The sequence below is a fragment of the Brachionichthys hirsutus genome, chromosome 5, assembly GCF_040956055.1.
Source record: "Brachionichthys hirsutus isolate HB-005 chromosome 5, CSIRO-AGI_Bhir_v1, whole genome shotgun sequence".
Classification (NCBI taxonomy): Eukaryota; Metazoa; Chordata; class Actinopteri; order Lophiiformes; family Brachionichthyidae; genus Brachionichthys; species Brachionichthys hirsutus.
The window spans coordinates 15764732-15786966 of NC_090901.1; the positions used below are offsets into that span (position 1 = coordinate 15764732).

Consider the following 22235-nt stretch of genomic DNA (forward strand, 5'->3'; position numbering starts at 1 on the left):
TCATGACCCACTGGGAGCAGTTTGGGGTTCAGGTTCTTGCCCAAGGACACTTTGACATGCGGAGTCAGAGCTGGGATTCGAACCACCGACCTTCTGATGGCTGGACGACACAGCTGAGCCACAGCATGGAACAGGTAATCTTTGGCATGAATTGCGCATTTCAAAAAAACCATTTCGGATTGAACACGTGATGCATCCGGATCAATATCTTTAGGGTCCGGACTCTGATCGATTAAAGAACTGCTGTCCAGGTGCACGCAGCCACGCTGGTGTAAACCCAGAGGAGCTTCTGCTCCGCCCCCAGGCGCCCTCCCAACGAACCGCCCATCCATTTGTCTCACCTTCAGCCGCTTTCGGGGTCTCAGGAGTTGCTGGAGCCAATCCCGGCCCGCAACGGGCGAGAGGCGGGGCCACAGAGACAACCACTCACACTATGGTTTAGTAATCAAATCACCCAACCACTACCCACTGCACCACCCTGTGACTATCCACGCTGAGAATTTCATGGTAATCAAGGATGCATTTTCCAGTGGAGACGGAAGCAGACTAATAAACGTAAACGTCGTTTGAGCATAATTAAGCAACTCAAAGTGAACTCGTTACCGGTGACGAGCGAATGAAGAGCGACACGATGCAGTTTGAGTGCTTTATTCCTGTATGTACGCATACTGCAGTAAGGTAGCAAGAACTAAAGGCAAACTAGAAAGGACTACAAAATACAACACACGGACCAATACATTTACAAAACATTCAAAATGTTACAAAATGGGCTGTATTGGTCCTTCTATTCTTCAATTTGGATCTTTGTACAAATCAAGATACGATGTCATCACTTTGCACAATTTACAAGTACCATGGAGAGACTTCCATAGCCATAACCAAAGACAACCAACACCACCGCACCGGGGGGAACCCGCCTTCCCGTCCCTCAGGGATCAAAGGAATCAAAGGAAAGTCGCAGGCAGCTGTTTCCCATTCAGCCTCGGAACTCAAACAGAAAAGAAACAACCAAAACGGGTTTGTGTGGGAGGAACGCGAACCGAGAACTCTGTCAGGAGTGAGAATACGCTTCGACGCCTTCGCATGTCGGGGTACATTTATTTGACGTGCAAAACTCTCCACCCATCTCCGCTCACACGCTCCCTTTATTCCAATATTTACATCAGGAGAGTATCTTAAACAGCACGACTGAATTCATTCCCCCCCCCCCCCGGCCCCCCCTCAGCTCAGCCCCAAAGGAACAAAAGAAGAACGGAACTCCTCCGGTCCGCGAGCAGCAGTCCCATCCACACTTCTGACTGGCTGCCAGTTTATCCAGTGCCAACAGTACAGGAAGTGGTGCGTGTGTGTGTGTGTGTGCGTGTGTGTGTGTGTGTGTGTGTGTGCGCGTTGGGGGAGCGGGTCAAGGCTGAGGCTTCTCTCCTGAGGGCGACTAGCTGGCACCGGTGCCCTCCATGACCTGCTGGGCCTGCTTCTGTCCCATACAGCACTGGGCGACTGACTGGAACAGCCTGGGGGGGGGAGAGGTAACGACGGGATGAGCCCAGTGACACACAGCGCCGCACACACAGCGCCGCACACACAGCGCCGCACACACCGAGCCTACTTTTCAATCTCAGGGGCACAGTGCACAAAGTCATGGCTCCAGAACTTGAAGGCGGGATTCTTGATCAGCTCGATGAAGGTGATGAGGAGGCCCCACGGGTGAGGCCTGTTGACGATCAGCCTCTCCAGCAGGACCCTGAGGAGGGAGGGGGGACAGCGCTGAGTGGGCGCACGGCACACGGCGCACCTCCTCGAGGAGGCCTTCCCGATCTCACCTGGTGATCTGCTCCTGGATGGCCTCGGTGTTGGCCTCAGCAAACAGGTAGAGCATGGTGCAGCTGAAGTAGTGGGTGTGGCTGTTGGGGTAGCGCAGCTGATTGGCAATCGCGTTCAGGAACAGGTAACGCCCTGAACAGGAACAAACAGGAAGTCAGCGCGTCGCCCTTTCACGTTTGCTGGCCCCGCCCGGTTCCTGCCGCTGCCTCACCCTCGGTGTCCAGGTCCACAGCCAGGTTCTGGAAGATGTCCATGTGTGCAGAGTGCGTGATGGTGCTCATGGACGGGGTGCTGCCCTTGTTGTGGATGTGAGCGATGGCCTGGGTGCCCACGTACAGCACCAGAGCGTTGATGAGCTGGATGTTGTAGCGGTTTCCCGGCTCGTTGGATACCTGCTCAGAGGAGGAACGTTCACCTGCTCAGAGAAACGTTCACCTGCTCAGAGGAGAAACGTTCACCTGCTCAGAGGAGAAACGTTCACCTGCTCAGAGAAACGTTCACCTGCTCAGAGGAGAAACGTTCACCTGCTCAGAGAAACGTTCACCTGCTCAGAGGAGAAACGTTCACCTGCTCAGAGAAACGTTCACCTGCTCAGAGAAACGTTCACCTGCTCAGAGAAACGTTCACCTGCTCAGAGGAGGAACGTTCACCTGCTCAGAGGAGGAACGTTTCGTTTCTATTGGGGATTGGCCGATAATCGTCCGGGTCCATTCTATCGATAAGAACGATAGAATGGACCCGCCCCGCCCCCCCCTGAGCTGCCACCTCATCGTGGTGGAGGGGTTTGCGTGTCCCAATGATCCTAGGAGCTCAGTTGTCGGGGGCTTTATGCCCCTGGTAGGGTCACCCACGACAAAAGGTCCTAGGGGAGGGGCCAGACAAAGGGTGGCTCAAAAACCTCTTATGAACACAAATGGTCCTGGTCCCCCTCCTGGAGCCAGGCCTGGTGGCCGGGCCTTCACCCACGGGGGGCACAGCCCCGTGAAGCAACGTGGGACCCTCCTCCCCGTGGGCTCACCACCCTGAAAACCAGGCTCCAAACCTCCCAAAACAAACTGATTGGGCTACTCCTCAATCTGGGGCCCATGACCCACCTTCTTCCTGGACATTTTGCTAGCCTAAAATGGCTCAGGGTAGAAGACAGGGTTCAACAACTCAAAATGGGATTGGCATTTAAAATAGTCAATGCAGCTCTGCCCTCAGTCCCCTCAATCCCTGCATACCTGAATAAACACCTCCACAGCCACAACACTAGAGGGAGCTCAAACAACAACCTGATTACCCCCTCCTACAGGACTAACATGGGTAAATCATCTTTCTACAATACTGCCCCCTAAGGGTGGAACTGCTTGGTCACAGCGCCATCTGATCGGCTACACGCAGCCAATCAGCAGTGAGCTGTGCGTGCGCGGCGCTCATGACACAGAGAGCTGAAAGGCGGAGTGAGGCGGACGTCACGAGACGAGCGCTTGGCTCCCCTGGGAGACGAGGACAGACCGGCGTGGTTAGCGTGTCTACGCCCCCTAGAGGGGGGGGGGGGTAACAGGAAACCGACGGCTCCCACCTGAAGGTTGCTGCGTAGCTCAGACAAGAACGTCACAGGTGAACGGGTTTTCAGGTACGAGTCCAAATCCTTCTTGAACTGCGACGGCATGACCCCCGTGAAGTTGGTGAGGATACGGGGAGCGATGTTGATCTCGCTCAGCATATCCACCTGCAGCAAAGGCGAGGAGGAAGCGCACGTTCACGACGCTTCCTCTCCACCGCGAGGCCCCGGGTGCGGCCGGCGCGGCGCGGCGCGGCGCTCTACCTTCAGGTTGGGCGTGAACGGGTCCGGGAGCCTCATGTTGCGTGGGAAGGCACTGAGGATGAGGTTGCGGAGCTGGATGCAGTTGGGTGGGATGACATCACAGAAGCCGTAATGGTAGTCGCACAGGAACTCGGGGAAGTCGTGCAGCAGGACCAGGAGGACCCTCAGCGTGCCCTGGACCGGACCGGACCGGAGGGTGTTACATGAGCCACGTAAGCAACGTTCCGTCCAACGAGCAGCAGGAGCAGAGCAGAGCAGAGCATCATGGGAAGCGGCGTACCTTGTAGAGGATTTGCATAGGTTTGTTCAGCTCGACGTTCCTCAGGAACGGCGCCAGGTACTTGAACAGATCAATCAGCAGCTGTGCATACATGGGCCAACCCTGCAACACATCGGCACCCGATCAGAACTCCAGAAGCGAGGACGTCGGGCCACCTGCGCCACCACCTCATCGCTGCATACCTTCTGCTGGGGGGTGTGTGCAAGCATCCTGGCGATGAAGATGCGGTGGGAGATGAGCTCCAGCCAGGCGTACACGAAGCCAGGCGCCTTGGTCGGCCGCAGGATGTGGAAGGTGTTGCTGTGGACAGGAGGACAGACGGAAATGTGACGGAAAGGAGACGGAAAGGAGACGGAAAGGAGACGGAAAGGTGACGTAAAGGAGACGGAAAGGAGACGGAAAGGAGACGGAAAGGTGACGTAAAGGAGACGGAAAGGAGACGTAAAGGAGACGTAAAGGAGACGTAAAGGCGACGTAAAGGCGACGGAAAGGCGACGGAAAGGCGACGGAAAGGCGACGGAAAGGAGACGGAAATGAGACGGAAAGGAGACGGAAAGGCGACGGAAAGGCGACGGAAAGGCGACGGAAAGGCGACGGAAAGGAGACGGAAAGGAGACGTAAAGGAGACGTAAAGGAGACGTAAAGGAGACGGAAAGGCGACGGAAAGGAGACGGAAAGGAGACGGAAAGGAGACGGAAAGGAGACGTAAAGGAGACGTAAAGGAGACGTAAAGGAGACGTAAAGGCGACGGAAAGGAGACGTAAAGGAGACGGAAAGGAGACGTAAAGGAGACGTAAAGGAGACGTAAAGGAGACGGAAAGGAGACGTAAAGGAGACGGAAAGGCGACGGAAAGGAGACGGAAAGGAGACGGAAAGGAGACAGAAAGGCGACGTAAAGGAGACGGAAAGGCGACGGAAAGGCGACGGAAAGGAGACGGAAAGGAGACGGAAAGGCGACGGAAAGGCGACGGAAAGGAGACGGAAAGGAGACGGAAAGGAGACGGAAAGGAGACGGAAAGGAGACGGAAAGGAGACGGAAAGGAGACGGAAAGGAGACGGAAAGGAGACGGAAAGGAGACGGAAATGAGACGGAAAGGAGACGGAAAGGAGACGGAAAGGAGACGGAAAGGAGACGGAAAGGAGACGGAAAGGAGACGGAAAGGAGACGGAAAGGAGACGGAAATGAGACGGAAAGGAGACGGAAAGGAGACGGAAAGGAGACGGCAAGGAGACGGCAAGGAGACGGCAAGGAGACGGAAATGAGACGGAAAGGAGACGGAAAGGAGACGGAAAGGAGACGGAAAGGCGACGGAAAGGCGACGGAAAGGCGACGGAAAGGCGACGGAAAGGCGACGGAAAGGCGACGGAAAGGCGACGGAAAGGAGACGGAAAGGAGACGGAAAGGAGACGGAAAGGAGACGGAAAGGAGACGGAAAGGAGACGGAAAGGAGACGGAAAGGAGACGGAAATGAGACGGAAATGAGACGGAAAGGAGACGGAAAGGAGACGGAAAGGAGACGGAAAGGAGACGGAAAGGAGACGGAAAGGAGACGGAAAGGAGACGGAAAGGAGACGGAAAGGAGACGGAAAGGAGACGGAAAGGAGACGGAAATGAGACGGAAATGAGACGGAAATGAGACGGAAAGGAGACGGAAAGGAGACGGAAAGGAGACGGAAATGAGACGGAAAGGAGACGGAAAGGAGACGCGCAGCAGCACGGAGGGCTTCCTGCTCGAGGACGTTCTGATCCGCGTTCGGCCTGCTGCAGGTGAACAGGAAGGACGCCGCCCACGTTTGTTACTCTGCATCAAGGTAACGCCTCCCTCCCCCTGGAGGACAGCGACCCCCCCCCCTCCTACCAGAAGGCGGTGAGCGTCTGGAAGTTGATGGTCTCCAGGACGTGCTCGGGGGCGTTGAGCTCCAGCAGCAGCATGATGAAGACGCGGTGGTACGGCAGCTGCTGGAACTCCGTCTGACGGACGTCATGGTCCTGAATCAACACCCCGACCACGATGCCCAGCACCTGCAGGGGGGGGGGGGAAGCAGGCTTCAGAGCCGAGTCGGCCTGGCGCGGCCTGCCCCACACCTCCGCGGCGCACCTTGTTGAGCAGGTTGATCTTGGTCACCGTGTTGGTGGCCTCCCCGGAGTGCTTCACCAGCAGGGCGATGAGCCGCACGAAGGCGTCCAGGTTGTGGTAGCACTTGGCCCGGATGATGGCGGCGCTGGCCGCCGGGTTGTGCTGCTGCTCAGCCTGAGCCCGGTAGCTGATCTCCACGCACATCTCTGTGCACAGCCGGAAGAACCGCGTGATCAGGTCGTCCGTCTTCAGGATGCCCTGCTGGTGCATCTGGAGAAAGGGGGGGGGGGGGTTACCGTCAGAGGGACGCGACCCCCACCGGTCACCTGAATGAAGAGCCCTTACCTGCCCGACGAAGGCAGAGAAGGCTTTGGTGCTGTCCCGGCCGGCGGCGGCCGAGTGGTACAGGTTGACCCACTCCCGGAGGAGGTACTCCGCCTTCTCCCGCAGCCCTGGGGGGTCGTCGTACTCAGAGGCCTGAGAGATGCCCGAGTGCATCATGAAGTTGGGGCCACCGTGCGCTCGGTCAATCATGGCCTCGTAGTTGGAGCGAACGACATCCATGAGCTGGGGGAGACTGGGGGGGGGGGGGGGGGGGGCAGGAAGCACAGTCAGTCGGGCCTCGTGCAGCCCGCGTGTCGGTTTGTACAAGAACTGGTTTTTCAAAATATTGCGAGTCCTATAAAAACAAAAGGCATCTAGTTAAACACGTAGAGGTCACCGTGACCCCCCGGGGGGGTCGTAAGCATTGGTCTTTACCCCTCAGGCGCGTTGGCTCGGGAGTGTGCACAGGTCCTCATCAGAGTCTCGATGGTGTGGAACAGGTCCGCCTCGGTGACGTGGCTGACGCTGCGCTCGTCCACCAGCAGCAGCTTCACCAGCTGCATGGCGAACGCCACCGCCATGTAGTGGAGGCCGTTCTCCATGGACTGGAGGAGCAGGGAGAGCGGTGAAGGGATCCACGCCGGATCCACGCCGGATCCACGCCGGGATCCACGCCGGGATCCACGCAGGGATCCACGCAGGGATCCACGCAGGGATCCACGCAGGGATCCACGCCGGATCCACGCCGGGATCCACGCAGGGATCCACGCAGGGATCCACGCCGGATCCACGCAGGGATCCACGCCGGATCCACGCCGGATCCACGCAGGGATCCACGCAGGGATCCACGCCGGGATCCACGCCGGATCCACGCCGGGATCCACGCCGGACCCACGCCGGATCCACGCAGGGATCCACGCCGGGATCCACGCCGGGATCCACGCCGGATCCACGCCGGATCCACGCCGGATCCACGCCGGACCCACGCCGGATCCACGCCGGGATCCACGCCGGGATCCACGCCGGATCCACGCCGGATCCACGCCGGGATCCACGCCGGGATCCACGCCGGATCCACGCTGGATCCGCGCCGGGATCCACGCCGGATCCACGCCGGGATCCACGCCGGGATCCACGCCGGATCCACGCCGGGATCCACGCCGGGATCCACGCCGGGATCCACGCCGGGATCCACGCAGGGATCCACGCCGGGATCCCCGCCGGGATCCACGCCGGATCCACGCCGGATCCACGCCGGATCCACGCAGGGATCCACGCCGGGATCCACGCCGGGATCCACGCCGGGATCCACGCCGGGATCCACGCCGGGATCCACGCCGGGATCCACGCAGCACAGCGCAGAAAGAGAACACGTACCTGTGCCAGGTGAAGGTCGTACTGCTGCATATTGACCAGGTGGTTTCTGATCAGAAGCTCCACAGCCTCCACGTTGTACTTGTACTCATCCCGGCATTCGATCAGACACCTGCAAAGAGGCAGCTCAAGCTATCCTCAGACCACCTGAGACCCGACCCAATGACCCCCACCCACCTGGTGATTTGCTTGTTGCACCACTGCGGTCCGTAGGCACGCCCATCCTGCAGGGCCTTCAGCACCAGCAGGTGGCACTCTCTGTAGCGAAGCAGCAGGTCTGCATCAGCGCCGCTCGTAGCATCCAGAAGACCTTCCACAGCCTGAGACGGCGAGAGCACCTCGGTCAAGCACTCAGCCCCCACCCGACCCCCGACCCCAGACCCCACTACCTTCTGCAGGAGGCCGAGCGCCGCGATGCCGTCTCTGGAGTTCCTCGCCAAAACCACCGCTTCCAGCAGGCTGCGCAGGGCCTGGGTCAGGGGGTTCATGGCGAGGGCCGGGGGGACGGCGTGGAGGTGCTGCTCCAGGTCGGCCATGCACTTATCGTAGATCTGAGCCACATCATCAGTGGCCCACGCCTGCTGCTGTTACACACACACACACACACACACACACACACACGGACACACACACACACACGGAGACACTCCTTTATGCGGTCAGCCGCTATGAAACCGCAGGACAACTGCAGGACAGCGTCCCTCATTCCTGTCTCAGATGCTGCAGGACAGCGTCCCTCATTCCTGTCTCAGATGCTGCAGGACAGCGTCCCTCATTCCTGTCTCAGATGCTGCAGGACAGCGTCCCTCATTCCTGTCTCAGATGCTGCAGGACAGCGTCCCTCATTCCTGTCTCAGATGCTGCAGGACAGCGTCCCTCATTCCTGTCTCAGATGCTGCAGGACAGCGTCCCTCATTCCTGTCTCAGATGCTGCAGGACAGCGTCCCTCATTCCTGTCTCAGATGCTGCAGGACAGCGCCCCTCATTCCTGTCTCAGATGCTGCAGGACAGCGTCCCTCATTCCTGTCTCAGATGCTGCAGGACAGCGTCCCTCATTTCTGCCTCAGATGCTGCAGGACAGCGTCCCTCATTTCTGTCTCAGATGCTGCAGGACAGTGTCCCTCATTCCTGTCTCAGATGCTGCAGGACAGTGTCCCTCATTCCTGTCTCACACAGCCCTGTCAGAAACGCTCTAAACCCGGAAGCCAAACTACTTTCATAGCGAGCATGCACGCTACCATGGTAACCGTGAGGGACGTTTTGAGCACACAATTTATTTTTTTGTAAATTTCCGCCGGAACATTAACACAGAAAATAAACTATCCACATCTCTCCTCCGTCTCCTGCATGAGTCCAAGGAGGAGAGCTGGAAGTGCGGAGCGCAATCAGGGGGGGGGTGTGTGTGTGTCTCCCCCCCCCCCCCCCCCGATCGCTGTCCCCCTACAGAGGAAGCTCACTTCAGCCGCTCGGACCCGCGACCTTGTTCTTTGGGTCCCTACCCAAAGGTCGTGACCTCAGGTGGGCAGGAACGGAGATCGACCGGTAACTGGAGAGCTTTGTCTCCGCGCATGTCTCCGCGCCTGTCTCCGCGTCTGTCTCCGCGTCTGTCTCCGCGCCTGTCTCCGCGCCTGTCTCCGCGCCTGTCTCCGCGCCCGTCTCCGCGCCCGTCTCCGCGTCCGTCTCCGCGTCCGTCTCCGCGTCCGTCTCCGCGTCTGTCTCCGCGTCTGTCTCCGCGCCTGTCTCCGCGTCTGTCTCCGCGTCTGTCTCCGCGTCTGTCTCCGCGTCTGTCTCCGTAAAGCGTCTCATTCTAACCGTTTACCACACACTGAAACATTTTTGCCCATTTTCACCAGAACACTCCGACCAAAAAGAAACGTTATGCAGGGAGAATGCCGTAGAGCGTGGACGGGCAGAACGCAGACACGGGGACGCACATCCGTCCCCCTCCTGACGTCAGAAGGGGAGGGATTCCTTCCAGACGCGTCTCAGGAGGTGATTCCAGAGAATCCAGAGTCCAGACCGACCCAAACTACAAAGGACTGTCTGGACGTTTAATGTTTTGGGTTGATGAGGACCCAAAATCACCAGAATAGTGCAGAAACACGGGGAAGTGAGATTTACAGACTCACCTTCATGGGCTGGGCCAGGAAGCCAGTGGGCTGGGAGAGGTCATTGCTGGGTAGGAAGCCTGGAACGTTCCTGGCAAACTCCTCGTAGACCGCCAGCTGCTTGGGGTCGACTCCGCCCACCTGCCACACACACGAGCTGTTTGCAGAGCAGCCAACTTCGGCTACACAGTAGCAATAGCACAGAAATGTAACGGTAACACCGAGTTATAAGTATTCAACACTAAAGGGGCTGGAATACAGCAAAAAAGATACACATCTTATATCTAAATATAGTAGAAATACGTTAACATGGAGTAATTAAGTTTATTTTTAAAAGCATTCTTTACAGCTTCATATTATATTATACACATTGAACACTGTTATAATATAAAGGTCCAATTCACCAAAAGGTGACGATGTCCTCGAGTACTCATAAAAAGACTAAAACTAAAGTCAATTGTTTTCATTGCACTCATGAAAATGAACATTTTGTATTCAGTGGCTCATCTTTCGCGGATCTTTTTAATGTAATTTTGCATATTTATTTTTTACAGTGCTTGAACGTGCATTGTGTTCTGCTGTAGCACAGCCACGTCAAATCAGAGAGAATGGACCTTTCAAAGTAAAGATGAACGGTTAACAGAACAGGCTGAATAAATATAGCAGCTACGTGTCTTTAGAGACTCGGGGCTAACTTCCTGTTTTAACGCTGTTCGCTAACTTACCAAACATCTGTCCTCTCACACAAACTTGGTGACGGAAGGAAATGACGCGTCGGGTTGAGGCTTTTGACTGACAGCTCACGTGTCCAATAGCATTCAAGAAAGGGACCAGAAACGTTCCAAGCGATTACGAGACGGGGTGGAAGTCCTTTTGTCTTCAGCGTGTACGGTAAAAGGTTTACAGCCTTAAAACATGCATAATAATTGTAACAAAATAAAGCTGACTACTTCAGATTTCACCTATTGGGGGTTATTTTTAGAACGTAACCCCCACGATAAATGAGGGACCCCTGTACTGCATAAATGAATATATATTAATGTTGATTGTGGATAAAACCCAAACACCAGTTTAGGTTCTCTCTTATTTCATAACTAAGTGAATCATCTGATCCAGTCCAAATAATGATGTTAATAATTATCAAAGGACGTCGGCCTTCTCCGTCTGTCCGTCTCTTAGCAACACAACTCAAAGACCTCTGGACAGGCCTGGATGACATTTCCAGGAAATGTTGGGAATGTTACCAGGAACAGATTAATTTTGGTGCTGATCCAGAAGAGATCCTGGATCCTGGATCACTTTGAAACTTTCTGTAAATGGAGCTTCAGAAACGTGTTCGTCATTATCTCGGTTGATTAACGACCGATGTTTGTAGAATCTGACAGTCATGTAGGGAGTGGGGGGGGGGGTCTCTATCTCAACACCGAATTTCATCTGGATCAGATCCAGAACGACGTCAACATTCAAAACCATTTATGGATTCAGAAATCAGTTAAAAATACGAACCTCTGATCCACTTTAACTTTTCATGTTGGTGTATAAAGATAACAGAACAATCTAGAACCTTCTGGTGCTGATCCAGATCACCGTGTGGACGGTGTAGATCCAGTTAGGAGGGGGATGAGCTGCGCTCTGAGGGCTTTTCTAGTATTTTTTACTGAATTACTGGGCTAACATTATTAATTGATTAACTCATTGAGTTAATTCAGCTGATCAGGTATCAATATCACCCGTTTAGTCTCGAGTAGAATCGGACCTGCATAGCCAAGGCCTAAAATGTACAGCAGCCGTCAGGTCGGATTGTTATTAAACCCAACAGCATCGCCGTGTGGGCGGATCCAGTAACCGCGGTAACAGGATGGAAAGATGGGACTTGCAGCGGTACCTTCAGCCTGATCTGCTCCGGCATGCGTTCGGCCTGGTACGTGAGAACAACGGGGTCACAGTAGCGCCGCCCCTCCTGACGCGCGTGCTTCCTCAGCTCAAACTCCTGGAGGACAGACGCACAGCCGGTTGATTACTTTGAGACCTGGTGATCTGGGCTCGGGCTGGTTCTGCTCCTCTCTGATCTGCAATAGGAGCTTAGCTTCCATGCCGGGTCAGTCGTGGGCAGCGTGCCGCTTTGCCCGGCGAGCCGTTTAGCGGTCCAGACATGCAGAGCTACGTCCGCTAGCGTCCTCACCGTGGCTAGCCTCTTGTCCATCTCGGGGCCAGCCTTCTCCACAGCAGTTTTCTGGATGAAGCAGCAAGCCAGCTCACAGTTGTCTTGAGCAATCCTGGCCACGGCTTCCTCCATCATTTCCCTCTGCTGGGGGGTCGGTGCCTGAAGGGATTACACAATCACCATTCAGGCGCCGCGTCAGACTGCCCCCCCCGGTTTAAATGAACATTTAGGAGCCGTTGTATTATCACTTTATCAACCCTGTGAAGGACAAGAACGCTCTTCCTATGCTTCTTTACATTTCAAAACGTACCCATCGTCACATCGCAGTTCAGACCGGTGGCGTTTCACACCCCAGAACAAACGCCGTGTAAACAAACAGGTCGATTATATTCTGGTTATGTAAACCGGAAACCTCGTCGGCTGGAGAAGCACAAAGACAACGCAGGCTGATCTGGACCTGGACTCATTAGGCAACAACTACCAAACAGAGGTGAGCATCGTAGCCATTGTTAAGGATGACTCATCAGTCCCAGTACTAAGCCCAAGCGGTAGCCATTAAGGATGACTCATCAGTCCTAGTACTAAGCCCAAGCAGTAGCCATTGTTAAGGATGACTCATCAGTCCTAGTACTAAGCCCAAGCAGTAGCCATTGTTAAGGATGACTCATCAGTCCTAGTACTAAGCCCAAGCAGTAGCCATTGTTAAGGATGACTCATCAGTCCCAGTACTAAGCCCAAGCGGTAGCCATTAAGGATGACTCATCAGTCCTAGTACTAAGCCCAAGCAGTAGCCATTGTTAAGGATGACTCATCAGTCCTAGTACTAAGCCCAAGCAGTAGCCATTGTTAAGGATGACTCATCAGTCCTAGTACTAAGCCCAAGCAGTAGCCATTGTTAAGGATGACTCATCAGTCCTAGTACTAAGCCCAAGCAGTAGCCATTAAGGATGACTCATCAGTCCTAGTACTAAGCCCAAGCAGTAGCCATTGTTAAGGATGACTCATCAGTCCTAGTACTAAGCCCAAGCAGTAGCCATTGTTAAGGATGACTCATCAGTCCCAGTACTAAGCCCAAGCAGTAGCCATTAAGGATGACTCATCAGTCCTAGTACTAAGCCCAAGCAGTAGCCATTGTTAAGGATGACTCATCAGTCCTAGTACTAAGCCCAAGCAGTAGCCATTGTTAAGGATGACTCATCAGTCCCAGTACTAAGCCCAAGCGGTAGCCATTAAGGATGACTCATCAGTCCTAGTACTAAGCCCAAGCGGTAGCCATTAAGGATGACTCATCAGTCCCAGTACTAAGCCCAAGCAGTAGCCATTAAGGATGACTCATCAGTCCGAGTACTAAGCCCAAGCGGCTTACCCTCAGCGCAGCAGAAAAGCTGTTCTTCAGGTTGTTGGCGATGCTCATGAGCAGCGGCTCCCGGCAGGTGATCATGGCCATGCCTGCGGTCAGGTTCCTCATCATATGGTGAGCTGCCACGCGCATGCGGGACTCCTCCGAGTCCAGGGCGAAGTCCTTCCTGATGATCTGCTCACAGGTTGTCATGGCAATTTTGATTGAGCGGTCAACCACAGGATGCACCAGCTCCTGGACCGCCCGTTCCACCGACTGCCGCACACACTGCTTGAGCTGAGGATGGGCCTGCAGCAGAGCGACCTGCAGAGGGAGGGGGGGGGGGGTAACGTCAGCCGGAGGGAACGGAAACAATGATTGTATTCCAAGCAGCACAATACTCACATTGACGTTTATATTGATGTGTGGAGCGAGGCCGGCCAAGGCGTACACGTTGATGTCATGGTAACTGAACTGAGGGGTGGGGGGCCCAGTGGTTGTACAAGTGGTGGTGGAAGCAGCTGGTGTCGAGGGGGGGGCTGCAAATGCAACAAAGTCTCCTGTTGGTCACAAAACGTCAGTTTGATTAAAATCTGCACAAATAAAACGCAGCGAGACGGGCAGAACCAAAGTCCGGCTGCTGGCACGGCCGCGATGGAGAGGTTGCAGGAAAGCCGCCGCCTGTAGCCGCCGCAGGACCACGCAGGACCACGCAGGACCACGCAGGACCACGCAGGACCACGCAGGACCACGCAGGACCACGCAGGACCACGCAGGACCACGCAGGACCACGCAGGACCACGCAGGACCACGCAGGACCACGCAGGACCACACAGGACCACGCTCCTCCCTCCAACACTTTGTGGAGGCCTCAGAAGCTCACGGTTTAAAGAGGGCTTTATGGCCTCGGCCCCAAAGGTTCATCTTTTTCTGCTGTTTTACTGGCAGCAAGAAAACAAGCATCGACCAACAGAACCAGCCGAGAAGTGACCAGAGGTTTGGCCTGTGTGGCGATAAAGAGCAGAACGCATTCATTCAGCGGGCAGCAGGCCCTCAGGATGATCCATGACCGGGAGAGACAGCGGCCGCCCCGCCCCGCCCCGACCCGCAGCGCCCGTCCCACCCCGCCCCGCCCCGATCCGTGTGAGCCCTCGAAAAGGAGCGAAACGCATCGCATCATCTTTCTGTAACATCGTCAGGTCAGCCGTAAAAACAATACAGACAAGATATGAAGCCTTCAACAGGAACATTTGTAAATAAGAATTTAGAACAGGGGGGGGGGCAAACTGTTTGACTCGCGGGCCACAATGGGTTCTAAAATTTGACAGAGGGGCCGGGCGAGGAACAGATGGGTGGAGTATTTGTGTGAGCTAATATAAATTACATGACATGAAAGGATTTGGCCTTTTACAGGTAGCATTACAGGGAAAAGGTCAAATGAATCAGGTTTAATTATAGTAAAAATTAATTTAATGATATAATTCGGACAAGTTCGGCAGGCCAGATTAAATAGCCCAACGGGCCGCATATGGCCCCCGGGCCTTGGTTTGCCCATGCCTGATTTAGAACAATCATTGCAGATATTTATAATCATCGAGTCATGCAATTTAAAACGAGTGTTTTTATCCAAATGATGAAGAAGCGTGATTTGTTGCTTTAGACTTGCTGGAGTTACATTGCAAATGTTCAGCAACCGTTTCCAAAGAGCACTACGTGCGAGCTGTTCATTGCTGTCCTCGGTTTATGCTGCGATGCCATTTCATATTTCTGGTGCAGTTACACAAAGAGACCACACGAGGACGTGTGACACGACGCTGACTCGTCTACCTGTGGTAGAAACTGGCAGCAGGTCTTCTGGAGGCTTCGCCTCTTTCTTTGGTGCAGACAGCTGCTCGTCCAGGTTCTTCAGCTTCTCCTTGTCCTTCAGCAGGTTCCCTGGCTTCAGATCATTGATGTCCAAAGACAAGTTCTTACAAAGAACTTCAATCTCAAACTTAAGGTTCAGCTGCAGTTCAACAGAGAACAGAACGAGTGAGGAGAGCCGCTGCGCTGCACGTACGTACGCCGGGGTCAGACCCAGCGCCAATAAAAACAGGACAATAAAAACCAGCAGCCCAGTTTACGCACAATAAACGTACAAATGAAAGGCCTGGATTGTCAGCTGTGAAATAATCAGTCTACAACAGGCCGAAGAGATGCAGTACGACAGCACGTTGTAACCGGATTACTAGTACTACTACTGTACTTTCTCCTGGGTCGTCCTCTAGTCCTGTCCTTTGCATCGTCCTCCCCAACACCAGCCACTCTCATGTCCTCCCTCACTACGTCCATGTCTCTTCTCCTGGGTCGTCCTCTGGTCCTGTCCTTTGCATCGTCCTCCCCAACACCAGCCACTCTCATGTCCTCCCTCACTACGTCCATGTCTCTTCTCCTGGGTCGTCCTCTGGTCCTGTCCTTTGCATCGTCCTCCCCAACACCAGCCACTCTCATGTCCTCCCTCACTACGTCCATGTCTCTTCTCCTGGGTCGTCCTCTGGTCCTGTCCTTTGCATCGTCCTCCCCAACACCAGCCACTCTCATGTCCTCCCTCACTACGTCCATGTCTCTTCTCCTGGGTCGTCCTCTAGTCCGGTTCTTTGCATCGTCCTCCCCAACACCAGCCACTCTCATGTCCTCCCTCACTACGTCCATGTCTCTTCTCCTGGGTCGTCCTCTAGCCCTGTCCTTTGCATCGTTCCCCCTGATCTGAATGAGGCTTCCGGTGCTTTTTACCCGTTAGCTCCGCGCGGCAGGAAGTTAGCAATGTAGCTTGCGTGGCATCGCCACAGACGCCCCACAAATGAAACACGCAGGAATCTTTCAGTGGTAAATAAAGACATTTAAATAAAAATAACTTCCTCCCATTCATACGTTTTGCTTCTGCCATGCTTTCGGGGGTCCTCGTCTTATACAAAACATTTTTAAATCGTTTTAATTGTTATTAATTTACATTTTACACCAATGCAGGAGTTAAATCTGTCTGCCTGTCCTCTCGCCCGGGGTCCAGGAGCACCTGTGACCCGCTGACCCCGTACATCACCCCGTACATCACCACCAGCCTCACCACCGTCTCGTAGCTCTTACCTTGAGATCATGTTCCTGATGTAGCTCTGCAAGAACATTCATAATGGCCATGGTCCAGGGGTTCTGAGGCCGGAACACCTGCAACGTCAAGACCTCAACTCATTCTCAGAACACGTTCAACCGGCACGTTCAACCGGCACGTTCAACCGGCACGTTCAACCGGCACGTTCAACCGGCACGTTCAACCGGCACGTTCAACCGGCACGTTCAACCGGCACGTTCAACCGGCACGTTCAACCGGCACGTTCAACCGGCACGTTCAACCGGCACGTTCAACCGGCACGTTCAACCGGCACGTTCAACCAGCACGTTCAACCGGCACGTTCAACCGGCACGTTCAACCGGCACGTTCAACCGGCACGTTCAACCGGCACGTTCAACCGGCACGTTCAACCGGCACGTTCAACGTCGGTGGCCCAAGGGCAGCTCTACAACTCTACTCACCATGCTCCGGAGACTGGACTCCAAGACCTTGGCCACGAAAGGAACCACATAGAGGAGCTCCTGCTGGCCCTTCACGTAGGCCTCCAGCAGCAGAGACTTGACTTCTAAATCCTGGAGAAAGAAGACGTTTGTGTGACAACTCAAAGGCCGACAGCAGAACCCCCAGACCAGCGACTCACGGTGTAGAGGATGGGCTTGTTCTTGGCCAGCGTTATCATGCCCAGCCAGTGGCCCAGATTTTTGAGCAAGGAGCGATCGGAGAAGTTGGCAGCTGCCTTGTCAGAGGTCAACAGAACCTGAAAGGAATATGGCATGAGTGGTAGCATCGTGCTGGAGGTACCTACAGTGAGGGCAGGAACCGATCTGTGAAGAGTCTGGAGGACTGGAGCAAGTCTGTTCTACCTTGATATTCCTGTACGTTTCAGTGAGGACCATTTTAACAAACTCAGGGTTCTTCAGGGTATCCAGAAAGTTAGAATAGAGGCTGTGGAAGTTGGGCTCGATGCTGACGCGCTTCATCACCAAGTACTGAGACACCCACGGCATGAACTCATCCTTCACCGTCTCCTTCAGCTCCTCGACCTACAGACGGCAGATACGGCTTTACAGAGGCTTCTGACCCCCCCCCCTCGAGTCGTCTGTGCTGCGGCTTCACCTTACCTTCTGAATCATGTTGGACTGAGAAAGGTTGTTGAAGATAAAAGCGATCTTCTCCTGCACATTTTCTGGAGGCTCCACAATCCTTTCTGTTTGGTCAGTAGCCACCAGCAGGGTGTCGATGTTGGTTGTGTTTATGGAGGGCTGCAGGGGGGGGGGGAGGGACAATCATATTCACAACAGTCAAGAACATTCATACAACCTTCACACAGCAAAGTGAACCCAGCCAGACTCACAGGGACATCCTTCTTGAAGCTGCTGGGCGTCGGCCTGGCGATGGTGGCCGTCTTGGCTGCCGTGGCTGCTGTGGTTGCCGTGGTGACCAGAGTGCTGGCCTGGCTTGGCTGGGAAGCTTTGGGAACACCAGGCTGCTGCGACTGGGCCTGGGCTTGGACGTGCGCTAGCGCCAGGCTGCCCGGCGTCGTGATGGAGCCTTGCATCTTCACCGGAGGGTCCCGTGACTGTTGGCCGTACTCGATATACTGCACACACAGGATACGGAAAGGCGCAGAGCGACGGATTTAATCTGTCTGTCTGAAGCCTCTCCCGTAGCTCAAGCCCAGTTAAATTAAGGCAACCTGATTACCTCTTGTAAATGGTGGGGGAACTGCAGAAAGTGTGCGATGGAGGCCAGGTGCTGACAGTACTGAGGATAGTCCTTGAGTCTAAAGCAGTAAAACGTGAGATACTCATTCAGCACTTACAGTAAAGAGTTTTTACGAGGAGCCCGTCCTCACCTGTTCTTAAACCTATCCAAGGCAGCGATCCCAAAGAAATACATTTTGGAGCCGTAAGGCTTCCTCAAGGCTTCCAGCACGTATCGGAGGGCCAAGCCCAGCGCCATGTAGGTGACGAGCCCCTTCTCGATGATGCCGCCGAAGAGGCAGGCGGTGATGTGCAGCTCCTTGTCCGGGTACTGGGGGAAGAAGCGGTACTCCTCAAACAGGTTGCGCAGCATGCAGTTGAACACCTCGCGCTCCCGCTTGATGGTTGAATCCTTGAACCTCTGCAGCATCTCCAGCACCTAGCAACAGCAGAATTCACCGTCGGCATAGCAACTGTCAGCTCGATATGTTAGACTGTCTTTTTCTTGGTCAGAGACAGGAATCAATCCCAACATACCTCATCAACCGACATGGTTGGGTGAGGCGGGTGGTTGTAGATGCGCTGGAAGTAGCTGTTTGCCTCGTCGTCTATCTCCTTACTGAAGTTCTGGTTTGCTTCGGGCCACACCTGAGACAGATCAGCTGGGAGAAGAGCACAAGAAGACATTTCAACGCCGGTAGTCGACACTGAGGGGGGGCTGCCAGGAATGGGGGACCGACCATTTCCTCTTTGATTATCACATTTTCTGAGTTGCATGACACGAACTTAAAAAAAGAATGTTTCAAGTCCATACGTATCCGACAGTGGCTTCAAAGAGCGCCACATCAAGGACTCGTGGATCGCACCAACGTGCACTCAGAATGCAAGCTGCTGCTCTGTCCTCAGAGGAAATACAGTGGGGCGGGGCGGGGCGGGGCGGGGCTCTCAGCCGCACCACGCCCTTCATCTTACTCTGCTGGAAGGTAGGCGGGTTGAGGCCTGGCGTGCTCATCTTCCGGCTCCCAAACGGGTCCGTGTTCACGGTTTGCATCCCCAAACTGGAGCCAATAGCAGAGCCGATTCCTGAACCCAGCGGACCTGCGAGACACAGAGTCATTCCGATGCACCCCCGCCGCCATGCTTCAACTTTGCGTCGTTAATATGCTAATCTGGGTGAACAAATTGTAAACATTTCCTGAATTTCTCATCAAAATGCAAACGTAAGGATCTTACTTTAAATCCTTCGTTACTGGAGTAGATTATAATTTCTCAGTGACTAATGCAGATTCCTGATACTGAGGGAGGCTCAACCTGAACCAATGGCGTGCTCGTTTGTGATGAATAAAAATAAACTAGCGTAGTACCCGAGTCCATACCGGGGAGCTGTGAGGACAGGCTGCCCAGGCCCCCGAACGGCGTGCTGGGGTTCGGGTTGGAGAGTGCTGGGAAAGCCTTTGCTGGGGACTGGGGATTACTGAACGCCGAGCTCAGCGAGGTGGGGAACCCCTGCATGCTTTGAGTGTGGGAAGCGGCTGCCCCCCCCAGGTTTAAAGAGCCCATGCCAGCCAGAGGGTCCATCTGAAAGAGGAGAAAAGAACGGACAATTAAGCTGGTATGGAATCCATGTAACATTTGATGGACATGTGACTTTCATGTGAAGATACCTGTACAGGTGAGATGGCGTCCAGGCTGCTGGTGCTGGGGGCCCGGCCCTTTGGCATCACCCCTGGAGGCGGCTGCCGGGCTTTATTCATTACATTGCTGCAGTTGGCAACCATAGTTAGGATGGTCTCTGACAGCTCCTGGGAAACGCTCCTGAGGAAAGACGTGGAACAAATGCACCTTTAACAAGCCCGTCCCCCGGACCCCGTCCCCAGGACCCCGTCCCCAGGACCCCGTCCCCAGGACCCCGTCCCCAGGACCCCGTCCCCAGGACCCCGTCCCCCCCCCGACCCCAGGACCCCGTCCCCAGGACCCCGTCCCCAGGACCCCGTCCCCCGGACCCCGTCCCCAGGACCCCATCCCCCAGGACCCCATCCCCCCCCCGACCCCAGGACCCCGTCCCCAGGACCCCATCCCCCGGACCCCGTCCCCCCCCCGACCCCAGGACCCCGTCCCCCGGACCCCGTCCCCCAGGACCCCGGACCCCGGACCCCGTCCCCCCCCCCGACCCCAGGACCCCGTCCCCCGGACCCCGTCCCCAGGACCCCGTCCCCAGGACCCCGTCCCCCGTCCCCCAGGACCCCATCCCCCGTCCCCCGGACCCCGTCCCCAGGACCCCGTCCCCCGGACCCCGTCCCCCAGGACCCCATCCCCCAGGACCCCGTCCCCAGGACCCCGTCCCCCAGGACCCCGTCCCCCGGGACCCCATCCCCCCCGTCCCCCAGGACCCGTCCCCCCCCCGTCCCCAGGACCCCGTCCCCCGGACCCCTCCCTGGTAGTGTCCAGCAGAGACAGACAAAAGGCCATTGGTGACTTGATCGTGTTTTGGGGAAGCACAGATACGGTGCCTGGAAAATGAAAGTGATGAACAAACCTAATTCCTCACATCTCCCACTTCAGAGAGGAGGATAAAGGAAATAATACTGTGCCAAGTATTGATACCTACACAGGAATCAACGAACAAGTTCCTGATATACAGTTTAACAGCCAGATAAACCGATCGTGTGAAAGCGGCTCACCCAGCACAGGACTGCAGGCAGGCCAGCATGGTGGCTAAGGTCTCCGGGGGCAGCTGAGCACTTTTGGGTTGGTCCTTGTCAGGGGCCAGACCCCCCATAATGGAAGGACACCGCCTCTTCAGGAATGTCACACATGCCTGGATAAAAGGTTCCTGACAAAACACAAAATAAAAGCAGTCAAATCAAAACGCTGAAGATTAAAAACTGAACTTGCACTAGACCAGCTGGGAGACTTACCCCGTGCTCTCGGATCTTGTCAGTCAGCCATTTGTCAAGTTTGAGGTATTCACGTCGAGATGCAAGTGCAGCAAGGTCAATAACAAAGGCAAATGGCGTACCATTCAGCAACATAGACAGGGACTAGAGGAAAGGAGACAGACGGGGACATGGACACCTGGCCAGGTCGCTCATCGACCACCTTTAAGCAGCTTCAACCGGAATGAGAAGCTGCAGGCGTTAGCACGACAGCCCCGTGAGCGGCTAGCTACTTAGCCTTAGCATGCGGACTCAGACCAACCTTCAGGTCCTGGGCCACGTCCAGTATCCGAGACAGCTTGGCCTGATCATACTGCTCGCCTCTCATGTACCACTCAGCCATTGAATGCATGATCAGCTGGCGGATGGAGGGAGACTGGCCCTGGGACAGCACAAATCACCAGGTTCAAGCAGCAAGCAGGCTTTGAGACACAGGAGAGACAAACACCAACCTGTCCGTGCCAGGCGTAGTGCAGAATAATGGCAGAGTTGGGATGGTTGCCCAGGAAGATGGGCATCAGGGTAGATATGAGCTCATGGCGCAGCGTGTGCCAGGAGGTGGAGATCTGCAGCAAGGCCAGCACCAACATGTCCGGGCAGTGCTTGATGGGGAAGCCGAACAGCTGCTTCACCTGCTCGTACTGGCCCACCTCAGACAGCCGAAGCAGGCTCTCCACCAGGTCCAGGCTCTTCCTGAGTTCAGAACACAGCACATTTCGGCTCGGCCGTCTGCAGACGCGCCCAGGAGGCAGGGAACCGAGAAAGTCAAGCCGCACTACCATGTAGCGATCTCCCTGTTGTCATCCTCCGGCGGGGCCTTAAGGATGTCGATCGCCACCGTGTGGCACGGGTAGTCTGCGAAGCAGAACACCTCGGGGCTGATCAGGGAGTGCTGGATGAACGACAGCTGGAAACAGAAACAGCCAGCGTACGTTCAAGAGGGAGCAAGGAGCGCTCTCTGGTGGCCACCAAAACAATCGGAATAATCCATCGCACTTCCTCATTGACGAGGAACGAGTTGATCTAATCCAGTGGTTCTCAAATGGGGGGGCGCCTGTGACCGCAGAGAAAATGTTTTTTTCGCCTTACGAGAGTAAAGTGTAATTGCACATCCACTCCAGTAGTTGGCAGTGGCGCCCTGATTGTCAGAGTGTGCGCAGGGAGTATCAGCAGAAGAAGAGCGGTTGTAAAC

At 55.2% G+C, this 22235-nt stretch overlaps 1 protein-coding gene across 1 annotated transcript in view; it reads right to left on the minus strand.

Annotated features, from left to right (window-relative positions):
- Positions 1–632: 632 nt before the first annotated feature.
- The window catches only part of cnot1 (CCR4-NOT transcription complex, subunit 1), a 28831-nt gene continuing 7228 nt past the window's right edge, over positions 633–22235 (minus strand). Inside the window, exons 11-48 of the mRNA XM_068739710.1 lie at positions 21823–21950; positions 21496–21736; positions 21306–21425; positions 21026–21148; positions 20789–20940; positions 19772–19922; positions 19484–19685; positions 19080–19205; positions 18645–18769; positions 18260–18546; positions 18109–18187; positions 17759–18004; positions 17526–17666; positions 17268–17447; positions 17045–17161; positions 16866–16976; positions 16422–16499; positions 15126–15303; positions 13704–13837; positions 13326–13622; positions 11978–12118; positions 11681–11785; positions 9817–9936; positions 8077–8268; positions 7865–8007; positions 7691–7799; positions 6749–6918; positions 6335–6566; positions 6011–6259; positions 5771–5934; positions 4094–4211; positions 3912–4013; positions 3632–3805; positions 3386–3535; positions 2033–2213; positions 1821–1953; positions 1607–1741; positions 633–1511 (exon numbers count right to left, since the gene is read on the minus strand). Coding sequence (XP_068595811.1) covers positions 1433–1511; positions 1607–1741; positions 1821–1953; positions 2033–2213; positions 3386–3535; positions 3632–3805; positions 3912–4013; positions 4094–4211; positions 5771–5934; positions 6011–6259; positions 6335–6566; positions 6749–6918; positions 7691–7799; positions 7865–8007; positions 8077–8268; positions 9817–9936; positions 11681–11785; positions 11978–12118; positions 13326–13622; positions 13704–13837; positions 15126–15303; positions 16422–16499; positions 16866–16976; positions 17045–17161; positions 17268–17447; positions 17526–17666; positions 17759–18004; positions 18109–18187; positions 18260–18546; positions 18645–18769; positions 19080–19205; positions 19484–19685; positions 19772–19922; positions 20789–20940; positions 21026–21148; positions 21306–21425; positions 21496–21736; positions 21823–21950 — 5913 coding nt within the window. The 3' untranslated portion in view covers positions 633–1432. The remainder of the gene's footprint in view (positions 1512–1606; positions 1742–1820; positions 1954–2032; positions 2214–3385; positions 3536–3631; positions 3806–3911; positions 4014–4093; positions 4212–5770; positions 5935–6010; positions 6260–6334; positions 6567–6748; positions 6919–7690; positions 7800–7864; positions 8008–8076; positions 8269–9816; positions 9937–11680; positions 11786–11977; positions 12119–13325; positions 13623–13703; positions 13838–15125; positions 15304–16421; positions 16500–16865; positions 16977–17044; positions 17162–17267; positions 17448–17525; positions 17667–17758; positions 18005–18108; positions 18188–18259; positions 18547–18644; positions 18770–19079; positions 19206–19483; positions 19686–19771; positions 19923–20788; positions 20941–21025; positions 21149–21305; positions 21426–21495; positions 21737–21822; positions 21951–22235) is intronic.